The sequence below is a fragment of the Pollachius pollachius genome (genome assembly GCF_949987615.1).
Source record: "Pollachius pollachius genome assembly, chromosome: 19".
In the NCBI taxonomy this organism is placed as follows: Eukaryota; Metazoa; Chordata; class Actinopteri; order Gadiformes; family Gadidae; genus Pollachius; species Pollachius pollachius.
Window position 1 is genome coordinate 20,141,190 of NC_136952.1, and position 25,425 is coordinate 20,166,614.

At 44.1% G+C, this 25,425-nt stretch overlaps 2 protein-coding genes across 2 annotated transcripts in view; both read left to right on the forward strand.

The window, feature by feature from the left end:
* mtr (5-methyltetrahydrofolate-homocysteine methyltransferase) overlaps positions 1 to 3,607 on the forward strand; it is a 46,037-nt gene extending 42,430 nt beyond the window's left edge. The window contains exon 33 of the mRNA XM_079756369.1: positions 482 to 3,607. Coding sequence (XP_079612495.1) covers positions 482 to 571 — 90 coding nt within the window. The 3' untranslated portion in view covers positions 572 to 3,607. The remainder of the gene's footprint in view (positions 1 to 481) is intronic.
* A 4,517-nt stretch (positions 3,608 to 8,124) lies between these two features.
* The window catches only part of ryr2a (ryanodine receptor 2a (cardiac)), a gene marked incomplete at both ends in the record, with an annotated part of 175,982 nt that continues 158,681 nt past the window's right edge, over positions 8,125 to 25,425 (forward strand). Inside the window, 3 exons of the mRNA XM_079757379.1 lie at positions 8,125 to 8,172; positions 23,605 to 23,724; positions 24,728 to 24,832. Coding sequence (XP_079613505.1) covers positions 8,125 to 8,172; positions 23,605 to 23,724; positions 24,728 to 24,832 — 273 coding nt within the window. The remainder of the gene's footprint in view (positions 8,173 to 23,604; positions 23,725 to 24,727; positions 24,833 to 25,425) is intronic.

Genomic DNA, 25,425 nt, shown 5'->3' on the forward strand with positions numbered 1-25,425 from the left:
TGAGGCCACCCCTAGCCTGACACTTCTCGTTCCTCCTTCGAGCTTCACCAGTTAACAGACCCGGAGTCAGAATAGTAATGGCTTACCCACATACCTGAGAACGATATCACTTCCTCCCAAGCCCTGTCCTTCGCCAAGACCGCACATTCAAGGCACCCTGTTAGGCCACACCCACTTGGGTCAATCAAATGCTGACCGGCCAATGACGACTCGTGAACTAATTCAACTCCCCTGATTGATCCGTCCACTTTTTGGGGTTTTGAAAGTTGGTTTAAAGTAAATGTACTAGTCTCAAGATCAGGATGGTCTCACAAGGCAATTAATGAATAAATACATCCCCAAGGTGTATGTGTTGGAGGTGAGGGACCTGAATAGCCATGTTTTGTCAAGTTTGTTTCTTTCTTTCAGTAGAAGCCTCTAAATGTCGCAGCCAGGAACCCTTCCCTCAGGTGACCTCTGGAACCCTTTATACCTTCCCCAGGTGGAGCATTATGCTGAGCGGAAGAGCATGGGCGTGGCCGAGGTGGAGCGGTGGCTGGGGCCCATCCTGGGCTACGAGACGGACCAGTAGAGTGGAGATCTGATCCTGGCTGGTGCTTTTCATGAATATGAACTCGGTACATCAAAGTTATTTGTTTCCGTCTTTTCCTATACCTTGTAGGTTAAAGAGTCAGTGAACATTTTTTTATTTTCTTGATTTAACACAGTATTATTTCTTATATGATCGGTTTCCGTAACGGTTACTAAAACAAACTCTAAGCTAAAATAATTTTTGAGAAGTATAATCCTATGTTTTTGCCTCCCCAAAACACTAAGTGAGCGTTCCACTCTGAATCGAGCGCTCCTCCGCTCTGAATCGAGCGCTCTTCCGCTCTGAATCGAGCGCTCCTGCACTCTGAATCGAGCGCTCCTCCGCTCTGAATCGAGCGCTCCTGCACTCTGAATCGAGCGCTCCTCCACTCTGAATCGAGCGCTCCTCCACTCTGAATCGAGCGCTCCTCCACTCTGAATCGAGCGCAGGTATGAACCAGCGTCAGGTTCTGTTCATGATGCAGAGGAGCCTGAGAGTGAACTCATGGACGTCCCGATGAAGGGGCGATGGCAGCGGGGTGTTTGTGGAGCTCTGCCTGGCTGTGGTGGACGAGAGAGGCCTTCTCAGACACCTGTAGTATAACAATACGCTGCGTGTGGATATGTGGAGCTCCGTCTGAGCACCAGTTTATTCTGTTGCCCGAGTGAGGCTTAAGCTTCTCATTATAACGTTACAGTGCATGGCGCATTTAATTTGTATTTAACCTTTATTTATCCAGATGAGTCCCATTGAGACCTTTATCCTCTTTTTTAAGGGAGCCCTGAGTTCATATTGAACCTTGCTCACTATATCACTCATCAGTAGCAGCACCAAAGAATCCAAAAACAAACAATAACAAATTATACTACTAGAGAAAAACGAGATTCAATGATCCCCGGGCTAATATGCTACATAATTAAAATGCACGTTACTAAATATTATGTTTGACAACGATGCAAGCACAATTCATGAAAATAAAAAGCAGCGAAGCGGACAATCACTGAATTGATATCCAGCGCTTTGGTCCGTCTGAAGTTTCCAAATGCTCTCTGGACCCTGTTGGACTGTTCACCACGACCTCCTGCAGATGACCAGGTTGTGCCTTTCTCCTCACATGGGGTCATTGCATTTCAAAGCCCACGGAAGCACACTGGTCACTGGCACACAACCAGCTTGCATTCCATGTTTCAACGTTGCGTCTACCGTTGATGGTATCAACGACTGTAAAGACCGGATCACTCGCAGACGCCAGCTCAAGACTTGTGGCCTGTAGATGATGAGAGAGGGTTTCTGTGAGGCTGAATATGCTTGTCAGCATAGTGACATGCAGAACAAACTGTCCATCAATCAATCCAATCAGGGATTGACTGGTTGCTCACATCTGCAGGAGTTGCTGAAATAGAAGGTTGATAGCCCACAGTGTGGTATATTGGCAGGCCCATCGCGTGTCTGATCATCTCTTCAGTTCCACCACCCGTTTGGGGGACTCTGCTTCTTGATGCTCCTCGATAAACAGAACGACAGACCCAGCAAAAAAGGTTGTAAAGCATCTGTACTACTTCAGAACAGTCTGCGACTGGTTTCACATTGTGCACACAGTCAACTAAAACCAAGATTAGTCTGTGTCCACAGCAATGGATGTAAAGTGCATGTGGCACTTCTTAGCGAAAATGTTTCTTCACACCGTTGACTGATGCCTCGTCGTGGAACTTGGCAACACATGCTTTTTGGTCAATGTTACATTTACCCAACATCTGTTCTACTGACTCGAGCAGAGACTGTCCATCTAAGCCCTCTTCTGGAATAAAGTTCAAGAATTCTTCATGAATGTTTTTGTTATGTAACGCACAACTACATATCTGCTCTTTTTTGCTTACATCTTTGGCTTCGTCAACCATTAAAGCAAAGTGCTCTCACATCTTTCCCTGCTTTTTTTTATTGAATCTTTATTTAACCAGGTGAAAGTCTCATTGAGGATAGAATCTCTTTTTCAATACATGGCCAAGAGGGCAGAATAGAACAGACAATACATATGTGTCATACAAACAAACGCAGAATTTGCTCACAATTAAAAGATAGCTTTGGGATTTCAAGTAAGGAATTATACACGGATACAATGTCCAATATTTCCACATAATAAATCCTTGAGTAATGAGCCAAAGGCCTCAAATGAGATCAGTTCTGATACTTTTAAGTCTTTCTGGAGGGTTTTACAAGGAGATCGGGCAGCACACCTAAAACCTTTTTTCCCAGCTCGGTACAAGCGTTCGGAACAGTCAACTGTAGAACATCCTGCGAATGCAGGCTATTGTAAGAGGGCTTACTTGCCTCCCTATCATGTTGGCCGTGATGTTGATCGATTCATTCTGAATGTCGTGGTGCACAAATGAAGCATTGCCAGGCCCACTACCTGTCTTCTTTGAAACAGTACTGTCAAACCTTCCAAGCAGATTCAACAGCTCTAGGAAATGACCTCTACTGGTGAATTGTTTGTTTTCCCTGTGACATCGCTGACCAATGGTTTGACCAGCTGGAAACAGCAGTGAGTCCACTACTGCGTGCATGGTCTGTCTGTTTTCTTCTACAATCTTGGAATGTCCAACGTCAAGTTCCATTAAAGTCCTCAACCCACTTTTTCGATCGCACCTTAAATTCCCACCATGCTTTCATGGTTAGTTTATGGGGAAAACTTGCATTGTGTTGGGCCACTTTCGACACCCGGCATGGGGGAAGCTCCTTTCAATATGACTCGGCCCATGGCTGAAACGGGTATTGCCACGGGTATTGTTTGAACCAAGATTTGTTAAACCCCCTTGATTGACATCCAAATTTTCGTGTCGGGTAAGACTTCAATTGAGGACACCCTGGTCCCTCAGCTGGATCTTGGCTTAAATCCACAGGACCACAACTTCTGTCAGAGACGAACCCTCAATCGCTCGTCCTCCTCATTTTCCATGATTGGCACCACGATGTCATCCACTATTTTAACATTCTTAGCGTCAGATGTAAGAGTCTGTGGATCGCCACAGACATTGACTCCCGTGTTTTTTTGCCACCACGTGTGAAGTGGCCCATAGTTATTTTGTAACACATAAGAATTGTATGTGTCTATATGTTTCCCGATGCCTCACCTGACACTGCCTGATTGATTCAATCACACTATAAAATGGTCCAAATCAACCAATTCACACCACAAGCATCAACGGCAAACAGTCATCAACCCTTACGCAAATTAAAAATATGAATTCTAGCTCCATTTCTTTATTACGTATAAGTCAGTATGATGTCTTCATATATATTATGATATAAAATTATATTTCCACTAAAAAGTTCACCACAAAATGGCAGGGCTTTGGGAGGGGGGTCTTAGAGGCTCTGCCTTTTTCAGGGGCAGCTTAAGAGATAAACAAAGTTACCATGGGTCGTACCTCGCGTCGAATTTCAGCTGAAAAAGTGGGTTCACTGGCTCTTTAACATTTTAGTTTGAGTTAAATGTTACCATGGTTATTACAGGGTTATAGCAGAGTTATACAGGTTATATATCTTGGTTTAAAGATGCTAGAAGTCTTGTAAAAGTCTTCATAATGTCATATTGATAGTTTTGGTGATTCAACACTTTAATGATGGATCTCGTATATCCATGGGGGTCTACCGATGCCTGTGGTCTTCACACTTTAAACAGAATCATGTTTTGGTCTATCATGTTCTGTACAGACCCCCCAGTGTTTACATAGAAAGTGTAAAGTTAGGGTTATACATTAATATATGGGCTTTTACGGATGTTTACCTTTTAAGATGAGCTCCCTCATCCCTCAATTAATAAATAAACTGATAACAATTTTGTTTCTCTGTTGCTTGTCTTCATTACTGTGTATGAATCACATTTTTTGTGACCTGGTTTTATTCAGGGAATGGAAAATGAAATTACAGCATAATCACTTTTTCCTTAGAAGGCTGCTCTTAAAGGAGAATTTCACCGGTGAAGGGGTTTGAACAAAAGTTCAAAAGTCTAAATGGAGTAAACAATGTAAACATGCACACCATTAAAAAAAAATGTAAATGGTTGGAAACAAATAAAGTGACAGCTGAATGAAAAGTGCAAAAAATGCTTGCTAAAAATGCAGAAATGTAAAATGAATTGAACTGAAGAATCTGAAAGGTCAAATGTATTGCCCTGTACTGTGTGTGTGTGTGTGTGTGTGTGTGTGTGTGTGCGTACAACAACACAGTTGAACAACACTAGCCAACACTGGGGATCATGCACAAATATTTAAGCACCAGCCGAAACTTACCTGAACCTACTGGCACCACACTGGAATCACAAAACACCAGCCAACATATCCTCTCCATCTTACCATGCCTCTTTGAGGTTCATCACTCATTGTAACGCTCTGAGTCGCCATTGTGAGTCATACTCTCAGGTAGGATGACCTGCTCTGGCCTTCCGTAGGCTCTGTCATTGGTACACTTTTATATATTATAAGGCAATTTGTGGTCTGCCCCATGCTACCTATGTGTTCTTCTCAGGCAGAAAAGTGCAGGAAAGTATTCTTTGCGTTCTCACAACTTTTTTATGCTGTCGGTCCCTAATGCCCATGGCAAAGGGGATTTTGTGTATTCCATTTAAAGCTTTAAGATCCAACATGAAAGAATTGGAGGCAGATTCTTTAAGATGTCAATGTTTTAAATTTCCATGGTTATTAGTTCCTATGCTGACCTTTAGTTCTTCTTGAATGTGTCCTCTAACCATGTGAGTGTGTGCTGCTGCCTGAGATCATAGAAGGGGCGTTTACAACCTGAACAGCGTTAGCACTATCAAGTACTGTGAGGGCCCCCTGCTGTAGTGGGGCCCCTCTGCTTTAGTGGGGCCCTCCTGCTTTAATGGGGCCCTCCTGCTGTAGTGGGGCCCTCCTGCTGTAGTGGGGACCTCCTGCTTTAGTGGGGCCCTCCTGCTGTAGTGGGGCCCTCCTGCTGTAGTGGGGCCCTCCTGCTGTAGTGGGGCCCTCCTGCTGTAGCGGGGCCCTCCTGCTGTAGCGGGGCCCCTCTGCTTTAGTGGGGCCCTCCTGCTGTAGTGGGGCCCTCCTGCTGTAGTGGGGCCCTCCTGCTGTAGTGGGGCCCTCCTGCTGTAGTGGGGCCCTCTGCTTTAGTGGGGCCCTCCTGCTGTAGTGGGGCCCCTCTGCTTTAGTGGGGCCCTCCTGCTGTAGTGGGGCCCTCCTGCTGTAGTGGGGCCCTACTGCTTTAGTGGGGCCCTCCTGCTGTAGTGGGGCCCTCCTGCTTTAGTGGGGCCCTCCTGCTTTAGTGGGGCCCTACTGCTTTAGTGGGGCCCTCCTGCTTTAGTGGGGCCCTCCTGCTGTAGCGGGGCCCTCCTGCTGTAGTGGGGCCCTCCTGCTTTAGTGGGGCCCTCCTGCTGTAGTGGGGCCCTCCTGCTGTAGTGGGGCCCTCCTGCTGTAGTGGGGCCCTCCTGCTGTAGTGGGGCCCCTCCTGCTGTAGTGGGGCCCTCCTGCTGTAGTGGGGCCCTCCTGCTTTAGTGGGGCCCTCCTGCTGTAGTGGGGCCCTCCTGCTGTAGTGGGGCCCCTCTGCTTTAGTGGGGCCCTCCTGCTGTAGTGGGGCCCTCCTGCTGTAGTGGGGCCCTACTGCTTTAGTGGGGCCCTCCTGCTTTAGTGGGGCCCTCCTGCTGTAGCGGGGCCCTCCTGCTGTAGTGGGGCCCTCCTGCTGTAGTGGGGCCCTCCTGCTGTAGTGGGGCCCTCCTGCTGTAGTGGGGCCCTCCTGCTGTAGTGGGGCCCTCCTGCTTTAGTGGGGCCCCCCTGCTGTAGTGGGGCCCTCCTGCTTTAGTGGGGCCCCCCTGCTTTAGTGGGGCCCTCCTGCTGTAGTGGGGCCCCTCTGCTTTAGTGGGGCCCTCCTGCTGTAGTGGGGCCCTCCTGCTGTAGCGGGGCCCTCCTGCTGTAGTGGGGCCCTCCTGCTGTAGTGGGGCCCTCCTGCTTTAGTGGGGCCCTCCTGCTGTAGTGGGGCCCTCCTGCTTTAGTGGGGCCCCACTGAAGCAGGAGGGCCCCACTACAGCAGGAGGGCCCTCACAGTACAGAGTAGAGAGGATAAACAGAGTAATAGACATCGATTAAATGTCAGCAATGATCTGTAATTATATATAATTGAAAGACCAATAAAACAAGTAGAATAAATCGCTAAGCAAATGTTATATTAAATAAACATGAACCAAATTGTATTCTATATTATCTACAATGAAGTTTTTTTTAAATCAGGTGTGTATGTTGCGTACGAGTTACTCAAATACTAAGATTTACAAAATACACACGAAATTACTAGATGGGAAAAATGTTATCTTTATTATAATTACAATTGTTTGTAACTACCCAACTTGTTAATGAGAGTAAACTAATCTTGTTTTTTACATGTTTTTTTATCTATGTCAGTTTTTATTCATGGTAAAGAAAGGCAAGCTCTTAGTAAACTAATAAGGATATTAAATAAAGAGCAATGTTAATAAGGTTAATATGTTGATGTTGATGAATTAGAAGCAGATTTATTTTTTTTGCTGACATTTAGTTCTTCTTGAATGTGTCTTGTGTCTGGTAGCCAGCAGGGGGCATAGTTGGATGAAGAGAAGTGTTTGGCCAATCGACGCTCCCCTCTCTCATAATTGTTTTTAGATGCAAGGTTTCTCAAACAGTGCAATAGATCACTGTATCAACTTTGGTATATTAAATGTAACAAAAACATGTCTCCTGATAAAAGGTATTGGGTGTTTAAGACCCAAAATAATTATTTGTAACTTAACATTCAAGTTATTGAATGTTGAGTCACCGGGTCAGTGATATTCGGCTCTAGAAAACAAAGATTGGCTTGACTGTGTTACATTATTGTGCAAAGAAGGACACACCAACACATTATCCTTCCATTTTCAGGCTTCAGGAGGAAAGATGCTCCACAATCCCGTCCACGCAGTGGTTACAGAGCCGAGGATGTTATGGGGCCACAGTAGTTCAAAGGAACAATGTGGTTTGTTGTGCTATTGAGTAGAGCTGGACGCATTACTTTCCATGAGTTTGACCTGAATAGGCCACTTGGGTCATAGAAGCCACCATCCTGCTGAACAGCCAAGGGGCTGTTGGCAAGGCTTGAGAGTTGTAAAGAGAGATAGAAGACAAGATCTTCAGATGAAAATGAGAACCAAAAAAAACACCCCTCCCTCCTCTCTGCTCCCTCCTCCCTCCGTGCCTCTCCTCTTTAGAAGTGTTGCCTTTATTCCCTTGTGATTGACAGACACCATTCCGCAGTGTCACAACATTTTCAATACGAATACACATGCATAATAAATTCATGTTAAACACATGCATCTAAGACGGAGAAACGCAGCTCTCCCCCTGTACGCTGGCCCAGAGAGGCTGCAGAATGAGACGCGAGCAGGAGCATCATCCCACACCTGCGCACCTCGCTCCTCTGCCGTCGTTCCGCCGTCCAATCAGGGAGCAGCACCGCGCGTATCCTCCGCAGCCTCGCTGGGTGCATCCAACACACGCTCCCTTTAACCCAAAACCATGGCTGAAGGGGCAGAAGCCGAGGATGAGATCCAATTCCTACGGACTGTGAGTGTTGGTTTGCATTTTCTTGTCTAAGTCTGTGTCGGTGTCCGGTGTGGGCGTTGGTGTTCTCTCGGTGGGTGAACGTCAGTCTCTGGGAAGGAAGCCTCCATCTGGCGTCTTGCGGTGCCTTCGTCGTCCGGTGCGCGTCGTCTACCGCAAGCTGCGACAAGCGCAGTGCCGGATGACAGCCGGGGCTGCCGTTCTATAGTCCCGATACATTCATCAGCCTTTAAACCACCGCGTCATGTCCGCATATGCTTTCAGCAATGCCTGCATGCTTCTAAATGACTGATGAGGAGATGCCTGGTCTTGTATGATGGACGGACGACGCGGAACAGTCAAGCCTGACGAAATGATGTGGAGAGAGGAGAATCTGCATCTCTGATTCTCTTCCTGATTATTTATCGGTGCTTTCTTACGATGGTTTAAGAATGATACAGTATGAGATATAGGCATTCATGTGAAGCTATTTGCTGGGCTGTGGTGGTGCCGCGCGCACACGCACACACACACACACACACACGCAGAAGAGTTGTGGTGTGTTGCGGGGATGTTTTCCGTCCTATTTTCCTCCTGTGGGGAGTGGATCGGGGGCGCAGTGCAGTGCGAATCGCCTGCACAGTTTACGGCACCAGGGATGCACTCTGTCATTCAAGGCCATCATTTATGTGTTAGGAAGAATTTAAGATTCTTTGCCCTCCCCAGTGTAAACAAGATGTGTCACCTGGTGCTGAAATGGTTATTAGATGGAGGAAAAAAGATAGTATGCTGAAAATCAACTCATTGTTATTTAAGTAAAAATGCAAAGATTTCATTGCTTTTGGATGCTGATCATGATAAAACTTTCATTATTTTCCATGGCTGGTCAGACCGAGAAACCAAATGCAACCAATGCAAGACATCACTGTGGTCTGACTGAGTCTGTATTATTGATGACATTCCTACACAACATCATCAACACATGATTGAGTAACGGTTAGTTGCAGGCAGCCCTACAAGATACCAGAGCAAGCCTGCTTCTTTTAACATCATTCCCTCTCTATGTTCTATTGCACAGGGAAAAAGGGGGGCAATAAAAGATAATGCAATGTATGAAATCTATTTTAATAGTGTATTAATATGTATGTGTTTCTTGTATAGTGATCCGCACTAGACTTCATAGGAGCGCCTGGGGAATCCTCCCTGGGAATAAACATCTTAGAGCACCCTTATTGAGCAGTTTGAGAACCAGATGCCAGACCTTGCACAGCCTCCTTTGGAACACTTACATGATTAGAGCATGCTTTACATAAACACTTGGCTGATTGCACTACGAAATCGATCGCAGTTTACATCAAAATCGTCCCTCTAATATACCACTCTCTCACTCTCAGTATAGGCCAATAAGTGGATGCATAGAAACATGCACTTGTATTGTTAAACTTGAGTTTTGTCTGTATGGGTCTGTGTGGGGTTGGTTTGACTCAATGTATATTTCAGCTATCCCTAGTTGGAGTCAACACTAGTCACATGCTAGCACCAGAACTTTGTGGGATTTTCCAGGGTGCCGTTGGTCTGCTTACCTTGTTCATTTGTCATTGTTCTTAATCATTTAACGGTTACTCTAAGTTAGAAGATGGTGGCTCTGATACATCTATAGTTATGTCTCCGACCCTGACCTAGAAGGGCCGGGCAACAGGCTGCTTCCCCCAGGTTCACAGCATTAGCTGGCCATGCACTAGCTCCGCTAGCATGCACCACTTGAGGATGCCATTAGAGCATGGCATCATAACATGTAATCTTTACAATGCATTGATGTTCTTATCCATTTCCTCCCCATCCCTAGCCGTTGTGTTGCTATGGTTGACATAATGTACAGGGAATGATTAATGGGTGAAGGTAATGTGTGTGTGTGTGTGTGTGTTCAGCTGTTGGAAGACATTTCCTGTCATCTTCATTGCTTTAAAAAGGTTTCAAACAATCAATATCTCTTTGACTGCATGGCTCCCAGTCAAGCCAAATGGAGAGTGGTTTCAGATATCAGAACGCCAGAATAGAGGGGGGAATGTACGGGACAAATAGGGTTAAGCACTTGTGATGCTTGGAGCCTTGCATGCAATAATTTTACAGGTTATATTTATATTGTGTTGCAGTCTCCCTCCCCCTTGGCTTCTACCATTCAATTTGTATTCCTCGCCACTCTCACATCCTCTTGTTAGTCTTTTATATTGAGTATTTGACGACCAGGGTTTGCTGATGTTTCAGTTTAAACACGTGTGAAAACATGTAAAAACTGGACATAAGGATTATTGTACCAAATACAATCATGCATCCCTCTATCTCTGCATTCTGAATCAAGTGGTTTTGCAGTTTCTTCAGCCTCATAGGATGCTTTGTGTGAGGTGAGGGCGGTGTGTTTAACACACATACGAGGTGCACTGATGGATAGAGTTGTTCTTGATGTGGTTAACTGGAGCTCCTTCACTCTGCAGTGATTATATCCCCGTACATCTGACCCAGAGTTTGGGGGGAAAGCTTTGTCAAGGCGGTACCTGTTCTGGGGACAACGATGCAGCTTCCATCTCACAACTATTGAAGCAGTGAACAGGTCCTCAATGGGATATCCAGACACATGCATTCCTTTGCCATCTTACCTAATTAGCTTACGTCTTATTTGATCTTTAACTTCATTCAAATGCTCTGATCTTTCCTTTAGATTCACTCCGGCCAATGATACTTAAACTTGTTACCTGGAAAATGTATTTCACAGGTAGAGTCCAAATGTGTTCTCTTCATGACAGTTGTTTTTAATCCCAAGACTTCCAGAACCCAGATGTTAAATTCTCCTGCAAAAAGCATTGTAGCATTGACCATGCTGCACGCCACCCAGCTTGCTGACACGCTCCAACTAGCTGCCTATTACTTTGCTTCTCCAACAAAAGGATACAGGGTAGTGATGTTGAAATCTGCTTTATTCAAGTTTTGCATGTAATGATTCGTGTCCTGGTACTCCATGTAGGAGATGTCTCCGTGAGTGTGCGTGATGATGGCTGGTTTAACTTGTGCAAACTGATGCTACGCAATGTGCAACAGGTGTGCAGCCTCAGTCAGCCTCAGAATCCAATCAGACTCGTCCAGGTGAGGCTGATTAAACCAGCCATCATCCAGAAAAAAAAAACTTGATTGACAAATCGAATCCTAAGTGAGCTTCGTAGTACCATTTAACTCTGATCGCAAGTTGCATCTCTGTCGATCCAGGTTTTCCCAAGAAAGTCTGGGTATGTTCAGCGTGGTTCGTAGTATGCCCCACTGGTGTCTAGGGCTGGTTATCAATACTGATTTCCTGAAATTATTCGATTCCGATCTACAAGGTTCGGATTCGACAATTTGCAGTTTCGATGCCAATTCAGTTAGAGATATTTCAGTTGCAATACCATTTAGCTTGGATGTGAAATCGATTCTCGCACAACTAAGGTTGTAAAAGGAACCCTCTAACCTGGTGCATTATTAAAAATGTTAATTAATGTTTACATTAAGAATTCACCCCAAAGCAGTTACATAACATACCTTTTATTAAACGTGACCAACAGCGTTTTAGGCTGACATATCTTATTTGTATCCGTACAAAAGTTAAATAAGTACTGTCACAAGGAATGTAATGAAAGGACACAACAAAATCTCAACAGATCTGACTAGCACCCTGGGATAGAGAGAGAACCTTGAATTTTAACCAAGCAGCCAGTCTAAATAAGTAAAATCACCAGCTTGTGTGCAGGCAGCTCCAGTATCCTTTGCTTCTCTTTGAGCTTGTGGCTTTCAGCAGTACTACAGTCAAAATAATTAAGCAATGTGCCTCACTTGGCCAAGCAAGCGCACAACAGCTGGAACTTTGAGAGCTTCTTGTGAGGCTAAATTGAGTGTGTGTGTGTGTGTGTGTGTGTGTGTGTGTGTGCGAAACAGCCAATGTGCAACAGCGCCATCAATTCCACAGCACGGACCATGTAGGCAGCGTTGGCTGTTAGGATGGCTGGGTCTTTGTTCGTCTCTCACTCTGGACAAACATTCAGCTAAATGACTTGCTGTGTGGCTAGTTTCAATTGTCAGGTAGGAATCCATTACTCTGGATGTCCAGCTGAGCCTTTCACAAGTTAGGATCACTCTCTCTGCCACCAATATCAAGTTGAACGTTATGTTTGGTTTTGTAGGTTTGTAGTTTTCTACAATATTTCACCCTCATTTTGCACAGATTACATAAGGCTTTGCTTTTGTGCAGCTTTTCTCTGTCGTCAAAGTGTTTTAATCCGTAATGCACCCAAACATCTACCTTTAGGCTTGGTGGTGCCTTCAGTGGAGCGGCTCCGTCATGTTTTGGTTCACTACTACTAGTCTCTCACGTGGCCAGGTTTCGTTGTGCGAAGAAACAAAGGCTGAGACTAACGGCGAGACATCAGGCATCTGCCTCCGCTGAAGGGAAAGCTCTGTCTACGTACGTTTTTCTCAGGTGTTAAACGCTCAGCGAAGCGTAAATATTCTTTCTTGTTTTGCCTTTGTTGTCTGGTGTAATATACTGCCAGCTGCAACAAGTGCATTACCGGATGACCGGATTTATCTGGTACTTAAATCGTATCATGTCCACTGATGGTCGTAGCAATTCATGCACGTTTCAGTTAATTGTGGAAATGCTTTGTAAGATGGACGGTCAAGTTTGACAAAATGCTTAATATGTTGTGGGTATGTTTTCCACACCATTACAGTTAGCGAGATACAGCAGAAAATTTAAGTGACAAGTGCCACACATCCATAGGCTAAATCAAACCATAAATAAAGCGCAAAAACAGAAATCCCAACCCTCCATTCAGGCCTTCCTCCAAAGATCCTCCCCAGAAACAAATTACGAGCTCGCTAGCCTTAGCAGTATGTCTGTCTTACCTTATAATCTCAACAAATGTGACCAAAACTGCTTCTAAAATAAATTGCAAACCAAAGGTTTTACTGCTGGAACTTGACTGGGGATCACCTCTCTTCTCGCCTCAGCTATTTTGTTCAGTTAACACCACTAGACCCACCCTGGATTGTCCCATTAGTTCCTTGCCTAAGACTGCTTTATTTGGGAGTGTATCTCCTTTAAGTATCCAGTTAACATGCACAGCTCATCCAGGTTTTTTTTACAACAATGGTCCAGAAACTTAATCTGCCTTTGCCACACTTATCCATCAACATTTTTTTTGTATGTTGGACTCGCATTAAGATGTGTTCACACCAAAAGTGACGCAAATATTCTGCTCACGCAAACCGCAAACTTTCCTGAGTGAGTGATTCAGCATCAAGCAAAATTTGTTTGAACTCAAGTGAACACGCAAATGGGTTGAGTAGAATTTGCGGTTACCGCTGTTCTGAAGAGCTTTGTATATGTGTTGTTTTTTTATGCTGAGCAGTATCCACTCCTGGGTGTTAATCAAAACACCAATGTAATAAATCTACACGGAACGAAGGAGAAAGCTGCTGGTGGTTATCGGTGCAATACTACACTGTAAAAAACCGACTGTAAAATACACAATACCTAACTAAGCAATTTACAAGTAATTAACTGTAAAAATAAATCTGTTTTATAACTTTTAGGTTAAATAAAACAGTTATTACTATGTACTGTAGTGTTGTTCTAGTGTGGTAACTGTGAAACAAAACACTAATGGCCAAGGACTGTATTTTTTGCTTACATTAGTGTTTTGCTGTAACATAAAATGGCATTTTTTAAAGCTTTAACTATAACTAAGACAAATATTTTTTTCTTAAACAAGGTTATTGCAGAATGGTTACAATTTCTGTAGTAGGCACTGTTAGATTGTTATACAATATTACTATTATTGCCTAAAACATAATATTAAAAATCACTTTGAATACAAGGCAGAGATAGAATCTAACAAAAATACTACTTTAGAAAAACCTGAATCCTAACTGCAAAAATTGTATACTTGAAAGACAAGTATATATAGGGGTGCAATGGTTCACAAAATATACGGTTCGTTTTTGGGTTGCGGTTTTCGGTGAGGGGAAGACAGGTGGCTATAAATAATTTATATTGTAGCGCCGGGGCTATGTTCGCATTGTTTTATACCACTGCTATTGGTTGCTGATGTGTTCCCATCATGCTTTTCTTTTAAGAAGACAGTTAGGGAGACAGTTAGTGATGAGAGTTAGTGAAGTCGGTTAGTAAATGTTAAGCTCTCGTTAAGTTAGGTCTTGATGTACCCTTGAAACGTTACAATAAAGTCACCGAAAGAATATCACGCTTCTGCTTTTGACATTCGCCACAATATTCATTTGATACACACATGTATGTATGTATAAATATATATAAAAGGGATGGTAAAATCCTTATTATATTCAAGTAAAACCGTTCTAGTAAAACATTTTAAACATTCGCATCACTAGCTGAGTTTGGGGCATGTATGTGTTGTTCGGTTCATTAGGTTCAAAATACGTTTGTGGGATGATTTGTTGTCGCTAGCCACATAGAATGTCCATCAGTAACAACATTAGGTGGGAACTTGCGTATAAATCACGGATGCACAACTGAAACCACTAATAAGTCTACAAGCTCCTGAGTGCCACTGCTCCACACAATGTTTGTTACAAACTTAACAGCTAACTTTAGTTTCACCAGCAGCGTCAATCAACCAATCAACCAATCAAGTGCTTAAAGCGGTAGCCCTCATTAAATTGACATTAGCTAGCCTAGCGAATCAGTGCAGCTACTCTGAGCCTTTTATACAACCATGTTGTTCGCGCCACGCTATTTGAGCCATTTGCAAAGTCACCTATTTGCATTGACTTTGTGTTTGCGCCATGCATTTGCTTTCGGTTTGAACGAACGGTTAGATGTAACATTAAATATCTTATTATCTGGCTCTTCGTGAAGCATTCATTTTTTACCTAAATATGTGAGTGATACTAAAGTTATTGTCTCAGCGGTGTCTTACAGATTTGAATTTATATTTATTCCACATTAAGAGCCCTATGAAATATGTAATTTTTTCCAAAATTCAGTTTTTTCCATTTAGTTTTTTCACAATTCTGTATTTTATGATTGGTGCTAATTTTATCATCAAGAAAAGTCTCTACTTTTGTGAATGAATAAAAAGTCAACAATTGAATAAAATATAACAGTAAATGTTTAATGATGCATACAACTTTGGAATTATGGAACAATAACTGGGCAGACCGCTGCTGACAGCATCGCAGTATTTCACCACGATAGCTCGTAGTTTTGGAATCATTTACATGCGGACAACTCAGCAATGCTGGGGGTTGCTCTAATATTCGGGCAATGCTCCCCCTGTTGAAATTCAATCCAAGTTATCTTTTCTTAAAGGATGTCAGACTCGGCGAACAGCCACAAACTCCTGAATAAATTATTGTCTTCAATCTGCGGATCGCTTGCACTAGTGATGGTGGTTTGAGGAGGCAAGCTCTGGTCACACGGAGCTGTTCCTTTTTCTTCACATGGGCTTTAGACTTTAAGTGGTTGCCGCGGAGCAAATGTAGTGAAGTGGAACCTCCTTCAAGGCAGCCCATAATGTAGCCATACATCATAAGCTGCCTTGATGTATAGCGACAAGTCATGGAGTTCACCAACCCTGGACCCTGTCCAGCGTTGCCAGTAAAAGGGGAATTGGAGGAAATGCATAAAGCAGACTGGTCCTCTCCATCAAGGAGAACCAAAGGGGACAGTGGGTCATCCCTTCAGAAGCAAAGAGATCTGCCTCTGCCCTGTCATACCTGTCCCAAATCATGCCTACCACCTCCGGATGGAGTCTTCACTCTCTGGGGGTTGGCCTTTGGTGAGAGAACACAGTCTGTCGCTGTGTTCTGGACACCTGGAAAATGGCCAGCCCTCAGGCTTGGAAAATTGGGGAACGCCAACATAAGGAGCTTTGCATGACCCACAGGCTCTGCCTCGATCTGGTACCCCCCTGGTGGTTGACGTGGTAGACTTTTGAGGTGTTGTCTGTCCGGACAAGAACATGTAGGTTCCTCAGAACTGGAAGGAAGTGCCTTAGGGATAAGAACACCGCAAGAAGTTCCAGGACAGTTATATGCTCTGCTGGGCATCCCACTGGCCTCTGACAGTCCTGCACTGCCATACTGTGCCCCAGCCGGAAAGGGAGGCGTCTGTCTCTACAAACTCCCGACCGGAACCTATCCTCCCGAAGGGCGACCCTGCAATCAGGTATGCCCTCTCTCTCCAGGGTCTGAGGGCCCGAAGGCACTGCCCAGACAACCTGACCATCTTGTGTTTCTTCCACTTGGGGTCCAAGTGGAGACCATTCGCCCAGATCTGAAGACGACGCAACTTGAGAAGGCCTAGTGGGACCACCATGGATGCTGAGGTCAGCATACCTATCAGTCGAAGGAAGAGGCTGTATTCGAGCAACCTACCCCGCTTGAAATGCTATAGCAGCTGCAGAATGGTATCTACGCGCTTTGGAGAGAGACAGGCTCGCATGGTAAAGTTCACTGAGGCCAAGCCGGTCTACATGGCTGAGGAGCGGTGCTGCAGAGAAAATCATCCGCGGCCGGTCCTTGAGCTTCAGTACCTTCCCCCCGGTCTCTTCCCCCCGGTCCGGCGCCCAGCCGCCGCTGGGCGCCGGACCTCTTGGCGCCTGAAATTCCACGCGTTGGGCAGTGCTACTGTGCTGGTCAACCTGTGCCGAGCAGCGCTGGCCCTTCGATTGTCCACCTGAACGTGGTTGAGAGCTATTGGCACGGGGTACCACAGAGGCCCCTGGCCTTGAATTAGGCAGAGGTGCATGTCGTAAGTTTGCAAACTGCTGGCTAGCCTGGCCAGCCTGCACACTTTGCTCCAGGGCCTGAAGAGCAGCTGGCCAAAACGTCTGTCCTGGGACCCCTGGAAGAGGATCGACACCTCCGGCAGGGGCGACTGCGCCCGCCAAACCTGGCGGCGCACCAACGTAGCAGTTGACATTAATCCGCATAGCTCCCTAGTCATATACGCAAAAGTCTGCAGTGAGGCATCACTGAGGGTCTGTGCTGAAGGACCATCACATGACCCCAGTATGGGTTTAAACAGAGCCAGAACGATGTGAGAAAGCGAATTCCCAAGACGTCCCACACGGGCAGCAATGTTGTAACTCCTGGTAAGGAGGTCATCTGTAATCTGGCACTGGGGCCGAGGGCAGCTCGCATCGGCTCTCAGAGCCTCGTCTGGGGAGACAACTAGGGATACTCTAGCAGGCTCAATCGAAGCTAACTGGTCCAAGCCATAAGTATCAGCGTTGGCCATAGTTGCCAGAACTCTGCTATCACTAGTATGATGGGAGAGAGCCTTTGAATCTGGCCAGCATCTATGAAGCTCTGCGAAGTACGGTTCAGAGTGGGGCAAAGAGAAAACTGAGGGTTGAGCAGCTTGTGAAAACAAATCATTCACATTGCAGATGGAACAGGAGCTTCATCTAACCCCAGTCTTGCCAGGGCCATTCGCACGGCTGGTCTAACGGCGGCCGGACACTGACCCGCTAGCCGAGCCGCCCAGAGACCCTCGAGAGAAAGCCTCAGAGCCAAGGGACGCTACCTTGTCAACCCTTCGTTATTCCTCCTCTGTAGGCAGCATGTCAGGACGCAGCTGTGGACAGCATGTCATCCTCTGGATAAGTAGGTTGCGCAGCTGCAGGGGCCGCGGCTGGTACAACCTGAGCTGGCTGGAGGTTCTGTATGAGGGCTTTAATCGGAGCAACCTCATCCGAAAGTGTATCCACTTGGTTTGCCAAGTTGTCGACCTTACGGGACTGCCCGAGGGGGTCCCCCGGCAGCCAGGGGCGGTCCCCCATCTGCCGAGGAACGGCACCTGGTGCCACAAGGACCAACACCCGAAGGAGGCAACCCTGGTCCACCCTCCACCTCAGCAAACCTACTTAGCCTCAGTGCATGAGGCATGAAACTACAGTTCATGCATGGGTTATCTGACACTGCTTCCCTCAGGTGCTCAACCCCGAGACATGCAGGGCAATGGTCATGGCCATCCTCCGCCTGCAGGGAGGCCATGCAGAACCACAATTATGGGCGCTTAACATGTCAGCAGAAATGAATTAGCCTATGTCAAGTAAAAAAAAGTTAAGTAAAAGTAGTAATAATAAAAGTAGTAGTAAAAGTTAATTAGTAGGGTTAGTAGGCTAGGCAATCGGGCTTTAGGCGACAGCACCCGAGCAACGATGCAACACCCCCAAAATAACACAGTGACGGCAACTCTAGGAGGCCCTAAGCCACCCACTGACGAGCAAATTAAGTAGCCTGAGCTAAATGGGCTCCGGCGAGAGCACCCGAAAAAACAGTGCGACCCGACTAGGGAAAATACAGTGACGGCGACTTTTGAAACCCCAAGCCGCTCACTGGCGATCAAATCAAAGTACGCAACCGGCCTAGGCGAAATCAACACCTGAGCAACAGTGCAAGCGCTAGAAAAATACAGTAAAGGGTGCTTTGACCCCAAGCCGTGCACTGGCAAGCATACAAATTAGCAACCAAGCTTAGGCGAAAACACATGAGCAACGGTGCAAGACCGAAAGAACAACACAGCGACTGAAAACTAGCCGCCGACTGACGCTCTAAGCTAATTAAAGCAAAGTTGGAAAGACGTCTACGCGTAGCCTACACACTTTACTCGCCCCTGATCGCAGCCGAAATCGAACAAATTGTGAGTCACAGCCTTTGGTGGACGAAGTCAAATCGAGGCACCAACCCGTGGGTTACAAGGCTACTTGTGCAAGCTAATATATTATACTTCAACAAAAAATGTTTGTGTGTCCTGTTAGGAATATATAGATATTCTTGGGTCACCCAGGTATCACAGGTGACTTTGTTGATAAAATTATTCAACCTGTGCGTGCGCAAGATGGAACATCCAGTGCTAAAGCACCGCCTCTGGCGGTCAGTAGGAAAGAAATAGAACTGAATCCTGGATGAGTGGTTTTGCTCCAGTTTGCAATCTAACAAACAATTATGTTCGTTCTGAAAAAAAAGAAGCAATAAGACTTGACTGTGAACGGCATTATTTCGAAGGTATTAGTGTGTATATTATACAAGTTATTATACACATATATGGCAACGTTCATTTGCTACAGAATATATGTGTGGGAATATGTTAATTTTAAAAGAGCAATGTCTGCCAAACAAAGATGGTTTATGTAAGAGTGGAATAATATGCCTTCATCTCTTCTAACATACAAGAGGAGGAACCATATGACTATAGAATCATTCTATTAAAGCTATACCATACAATACGAACAGTTTGAGTCTGGAGATGTATTAACTCTTATTTAGGTCAGGCCCATTCTTATGTAATTGTGTTTAACCATGTCACATATATTGTATATCAAACGTAATTATCGAAAGCTTTGTCTTTGTGTTAATGCTGTAAAATAGAGCAGGATTTTGGACGTTTTCCTAACATTCATTATCTGCATCAAATATTGACAGTCTATCTTTAATTATTTTTGTATAATCTAGTATATATATATATAACATTTATAATCAAAGTCTGTAATCTTTATTCCATCAAACTTGCCTCATTGCTTTGCGTGTCAATGGTGTTAAAAGGTGGAAGGTGGAAAAATCGGAATAAGAAACCAATTTATTTGTTGACGATAAGTTGTACACATAAGGGAAAAGATGAAAGATGGAACCATAAAATGAGGCTAACAAAAGAAGCCCTTCTTTACAGAAGTCAAGTAGGTTACTTGGTACTGCTCAACCAATCACAGATGGTAATAGTTTATTGGTTGTTGGGTTTTTAGATGTCTTTTTTTGTCTTTTTCCTCTCCCTAGTAGCAGTCTTGAGATCTGTCTGTAGGGCCAGAAGACCCACCTTCACCATTCACATACGCAAATCAACTGGAAAGCATCTCAAATAGGGTACAGCTGTTTAACTCATTTAGATATCCTAGGTTAACATACATATGGAAATACAGATGGATGATTCCTGGGAAAAACCGAACAGCCCGTTCCTCATAACGGATGACTCAGATGTCTGGATTAATATGTTGACGATCAGACTTAAAGGGATGATTTTATTCCTTATAATTTTAAATGACTTAGCTACCAGAACAACAAGTCCCTTTATCCTTTTGTCTTTTTCAGGGTTAGACAAAAGGACAAAAAGCTCATTACTTTTTTTTTTTTTTTTTTCTTTACTGAGATTTTTGAAGAACAGACCTGACATCTTCGCTGATCAAACAATATAACTAAATGTATGATCAAACAATATAAATGATGATTAAACGAACATAGCCTATTCTTAGAAACCCAAAATATTAGGGCTGGGCAACGATTAAAAGTTTAAATCTCGATTAATCGCATAGTATTTGTGACTTAATTTGCGATTAATCACACTTTTAAAATTATATTTTAAATCTATTCCAATTTAAGTTAAATAAGATTATCAAATGGAATGACACATTATCTTCATACCAAATGTACTTAATAAGCAATAATTAGAGTTAGAATTTATTGACTCACTCAGTGTGGGTTGAATGAAACTTACAGATAACCACAGATTTAGGAATTGTAAACAGGCAGTTAATTAGGACAATTGTAAACCAACAGTTACTAAAAGTGTATCTAAATTCAAATAAGTAGCTCCACAGATTTGGGATTTGTAAACAGGCTGTCACTTACTGCAATTGTTATCAGGCAGTCGCTTACTGCAAGTGTAATTGAATGTAAAGTAAGTGGAACTAAAAACAAAAAATATTTCTGATATGAATGTGGACATTCCGTGGGCCAAACTTTTCAAAATCAGTAAAAAAAAAGAAATGCGTCAATTTGTATTAATCGCATGAAAATAAGATTGCGTTAACGCTCAATGAACACATTACCTTGCCCAGCCCTACAAAATATATATGACCACATTATTCTTTGCATTCATTCATTTGCATTAATAATTGAGAAAAGAAGTGAGGAACTCACCTCAACATGCCAACTTGCATAGACTCACAGAGTCTATGAGTTCAAGCCAGAATGATGAGATTTCAGAGTAAAATGTGTATACAGGCGTGTTCCCAGTCTAGTGTGGACCACCACACTATTGTGCCAATGCAAAACGAATTGTCGACACTGCTCGAATTGTCGAGACCAGTCGAGCAGTGTGTACTGCCCAGGGGTCCTATTTTAACGGTCTGAAACGCAAGTGAGAAGCTCCAAGCGCAAGTAGCTTTGTGGGCGGTTCTATGGCGATGTTGCTATTCTACCGGCGCAAAAAATGACTCTTGTGCCCTGCGCATATCTAAAAAGGGTTGGTCTGAAGTAGCCTAATTACCCGTAGGTGTGGTTTGGGCGTAACGTGCAATAAACCAATGAGAGTGCCAGCTCCCATCCCCTTTAAGAGCCATGAGCGCATTTGAATCTGACGAGTTGATATTTTGACAGCGCGTCTGCAGTCTCCGATGAGACGGATGCACATGAATTTCAAACTTCAAATGGCTCAGTTTATGGCCAAATAATATGGCCTAATTCACACATGGAATAAGGTTTTCTTCCACAACTTCAGAAATACTGAGTTCTCAAATAAATTTCAGCAAAGACAACTTAACACACATATGATATGCGGTAACTGTGGTTCTATTTTATGATATACGCAATACATTAACAAACGTTGTTTCTTATCAGTATTGTATACATTATCGTTATCGACTTCCTAATATGCATGTGTTTCCCGTTAATATACATTGCCATGGAGTGTATTATGCATTATGTGTTTAGTTTGTGTGTGTTTAAACAGATGGACACACACACGTGCGCCCGCATTCATTAATTTTTTTACACATACACACACGCGCCCGCATTCATTAATTCTTTTATACATACACACACGCGCGCTCGCATTCATTCATTCTTTTTAATCTCACTCGCGGTAAAACAATGTTTTCTCACGATCCAATACTCATCATTCCTAAAAGTTATGGGCATGTATATGATGTCTGTGTCAAGAAAATATGTGTTTGCTGTACGGTGTTTGCAGAAGTACAACTTATTACCGCTGTATCAGCTGTTCTTTCCCAAATAATTTACTAAGAATGTGTGGCTAGGTAGATGAGATAAGCAAAGTGTATGCGCGAGGTGCACAAGCAACATTATGCATGCGCCCTTAAAATAGCATCTGAACAGCGCGCCACTGACTTTAAAACAGGTATTTCCTGGTTTGTGGCGCAAGTGATTTCTGAAACTGCAAAATAGCATCAGGGAACGTTTGCGCCAGAACACGCCTCCTCCTTTCGCCGAACCGCACCTTGGGGCGCAAGATCATTCCCTAATTTACCGACGCGTGGCGCAGGAGGGAAAAGAACGCTCTGCGTCAGTTGCAAACTAGCAACGACACATGCGCCACTGAGAAAGTCAATTGCGCCGGATGCAAGATGGGCCCCAGGTCGGCCCGACCTTAAGAGTCTACCAGTGCAAAGAAGCCTTAAGCAGGCCAGTTAAGCCCACTAGTAAATAAGTCAAATCCTGAGGGTGGGTGATAATATAAAGCATTGGAAGCACAGTGGCTCCATTTTGTATCAGTGAGTTGCAGCACCGAACAAAGGTTAAAATAATACTATAAATAGAAGCACTTAAAACTATAAAATCAATATTATCAATTAAAATCAAGGCAACACTTCTTAATGTGACAACTTAGGATGAGCAAACTGTTCTCTTAAGGCTAATAATAAAATCGAAAGGACATTTGTAATTTTGTTTTTCAAGAATCCAACACTTTTCATAAATATGATCTAAAAAGAAAGATACAGAAAAATGTCTGATATTTTTCGGTAAACAGCAGTTATTTTAACTTATCAATAAGTCAAATTGAATGAAAGTATTTAAAGGATTTTAGGCTAGGATTTAATTTAAAGATACTTTTCTAACTGCCCCTTCCACTTCAGTTGATTTTCCCTCATACTACTCATACTCACGATACATGTGCATGCCTATTTTTTTCCGGGGTGCAGGAAGTGCAGTGTGCATGTCAGGTGCAGCGTTCTGTGACGTTGAGTGTGGTTTTTATTCTGTGAGAAAAGCAAAATCACTTAGATGCAATTCCACCTCGGATTAGTAGGTTGTTGTGAAAGGGATTGAAAATAGAAAGCTAGCCTTAACTCCCACAGTCCCACTTGAGCCATTGAACGTCACGTTTAATGAGCGTGATCGTGAGAGGATAGCGACGTTCCTGAGAGCCTTTGAGTAGAAATGCCAACACCCTGTGTGGACCAAAGATGAGATGCAGATAAAGAGGTCAATGTTTTCTCAAATGTATCTGGCAACAGTTTTTGTTCAAAGCTTGGCCGCCCGTCTCCCGCTGGTTCCAGAATTACATCAATACAAAACCGGAAGTGAGCTGGCCAGATGAAGGTTGGCATCGCAGGGCTGCATCCAGTTGACCTTTCCTTTCATCTTCTGTCCCAGGACGACGAGGTGGTGCTGCAGTGCTCTGCCACTCTCCACAAAGAGCAGCAGAAGCTGTGTCTGGCCGCTGAAGGCTTTGGAAACAGACTTTGCTTCCTAGAGTCCACGTCCAACTCCAAGGTAAAGGTTCCCTTATACAACATGAGAACTCTAAATACTTGAAATGTTTGAAAGTAAGTTTTTGTCTTCATCTACATGGTACAGATCAATACTGTGTCAAACCTTGACCGATACCGAAATGTTGTCAAAATCCGGTGAAGTGGGTGTGTATTATATTTGGATATTTAGAACTGTTACCGAGGTGCAAGCCTAATTGACTTCACAGAGGGACTTTGCTGTAATGTGAAATGGATGATCTAATCTACATCTATCAACTGCCGCAATTCCTCAAATATTAACACCACATACACATATTATGCATCAAATTCATCAGCAGGGTGTGTTGATTGTTTAATCAATTATCTAAGCAATTTCCCACTTTGTAAGATATTCTTGGTTAATAGAGTACGCTCTGACAGGCAGGTCTTCTTAAGTGTGTCCTGGAGTGCCTGTGGCTTCAGTCATGAGGAAGGGCTGCTATGGATTGGTGTCACACCACCACACCAACCTTTTCATTGCAGTGAATGCTATGTCACAGTATGAATATGACTGAGACAGCACCATTACTAGTCTTCCTCAAAGATAACATTGTCATCCAGCCCAGACGGTAATGAATCAACCGATTTTGTGCTGTAAATTGCTGAAAGAGTTAAAATCATACTGATTTGAAGAAGCTGGAGAGAAAATACAATATAAATTCTTGATCTTGGTAACTAGGGGTGCTCTGCTGTAACACTTTTTGACCCCCCACCCTTCAGAAAATGAAACATGTCTTATGAGCCTCATGACTGTTCAGTATGTATACTACAGTGTGTGGAGTCTGATCTCATGACTCCACAGTATGTATACTACAGTGTGTGTGCGGAGTCTTATTTCATGAATGTACACTATGGATACTACAGTGTATGTAAAGCCTTGAATGCTGCGGTCTGAAGCCTTGCTTTATGGTACATGGTGTGGTTCCTCTTTGTGATACATGGTGTGGTTCCTCTTTGTGATACATGGTGTGGTGTTCTATGTTCAGAATGTGCCTCCAGACCTGTCCATCTGCGCCTTTGTTCTGGAGCAGTCTCTGTCGGTCCGGGCGCTGCAGGAGATGCTGGCAAACACCGAGGAGAAGGCTGAAGGGGTGAGTCGCTCGCTGCAGTCATGAAGGTTTCATGCTTACCCACACACTAACCAAACCCATTACAAGTGGATTCAAACGACACCTACACAGGAACAACCCACACAGCAATGGTATGAGCAAGCAATGGGGATATTTTCTCTTTTATCAAACCAAGTCATTAGGAATGAATTCCTAGATAAAATGGTAGCATGGCAAGGGGCAGAAGCTGTTCAAAGGAAAAGGGACCAAAGTATGAAATGGTTAGGAATACAAGACAACTGTAGAGGTAGAGATCAGTAAAACATAGAAAACAGGACCAAACACAGCCAATGCACCTGCTAACTGTTTGATGGTTTCAGGTGTCGACTCACACTCACCGTACGATTAGCAGGCAACACGCGAGCACGCATCACGCAGCAGACAGAAGGGATGGGCCAAGCAGGGCAGGCGCTGCGTAGCTTCTCTGCAGAAGAGATATAAGAGAAGCTCATACGACAAGGATTGCCCACATACATACAGATCATAGCATAGCATAGCAGTATTGTGCCCAATACGCTCCATGAAATGGTGAGACATTTAATCGTCATGCGTTATACAAATGTCCATACACTGGC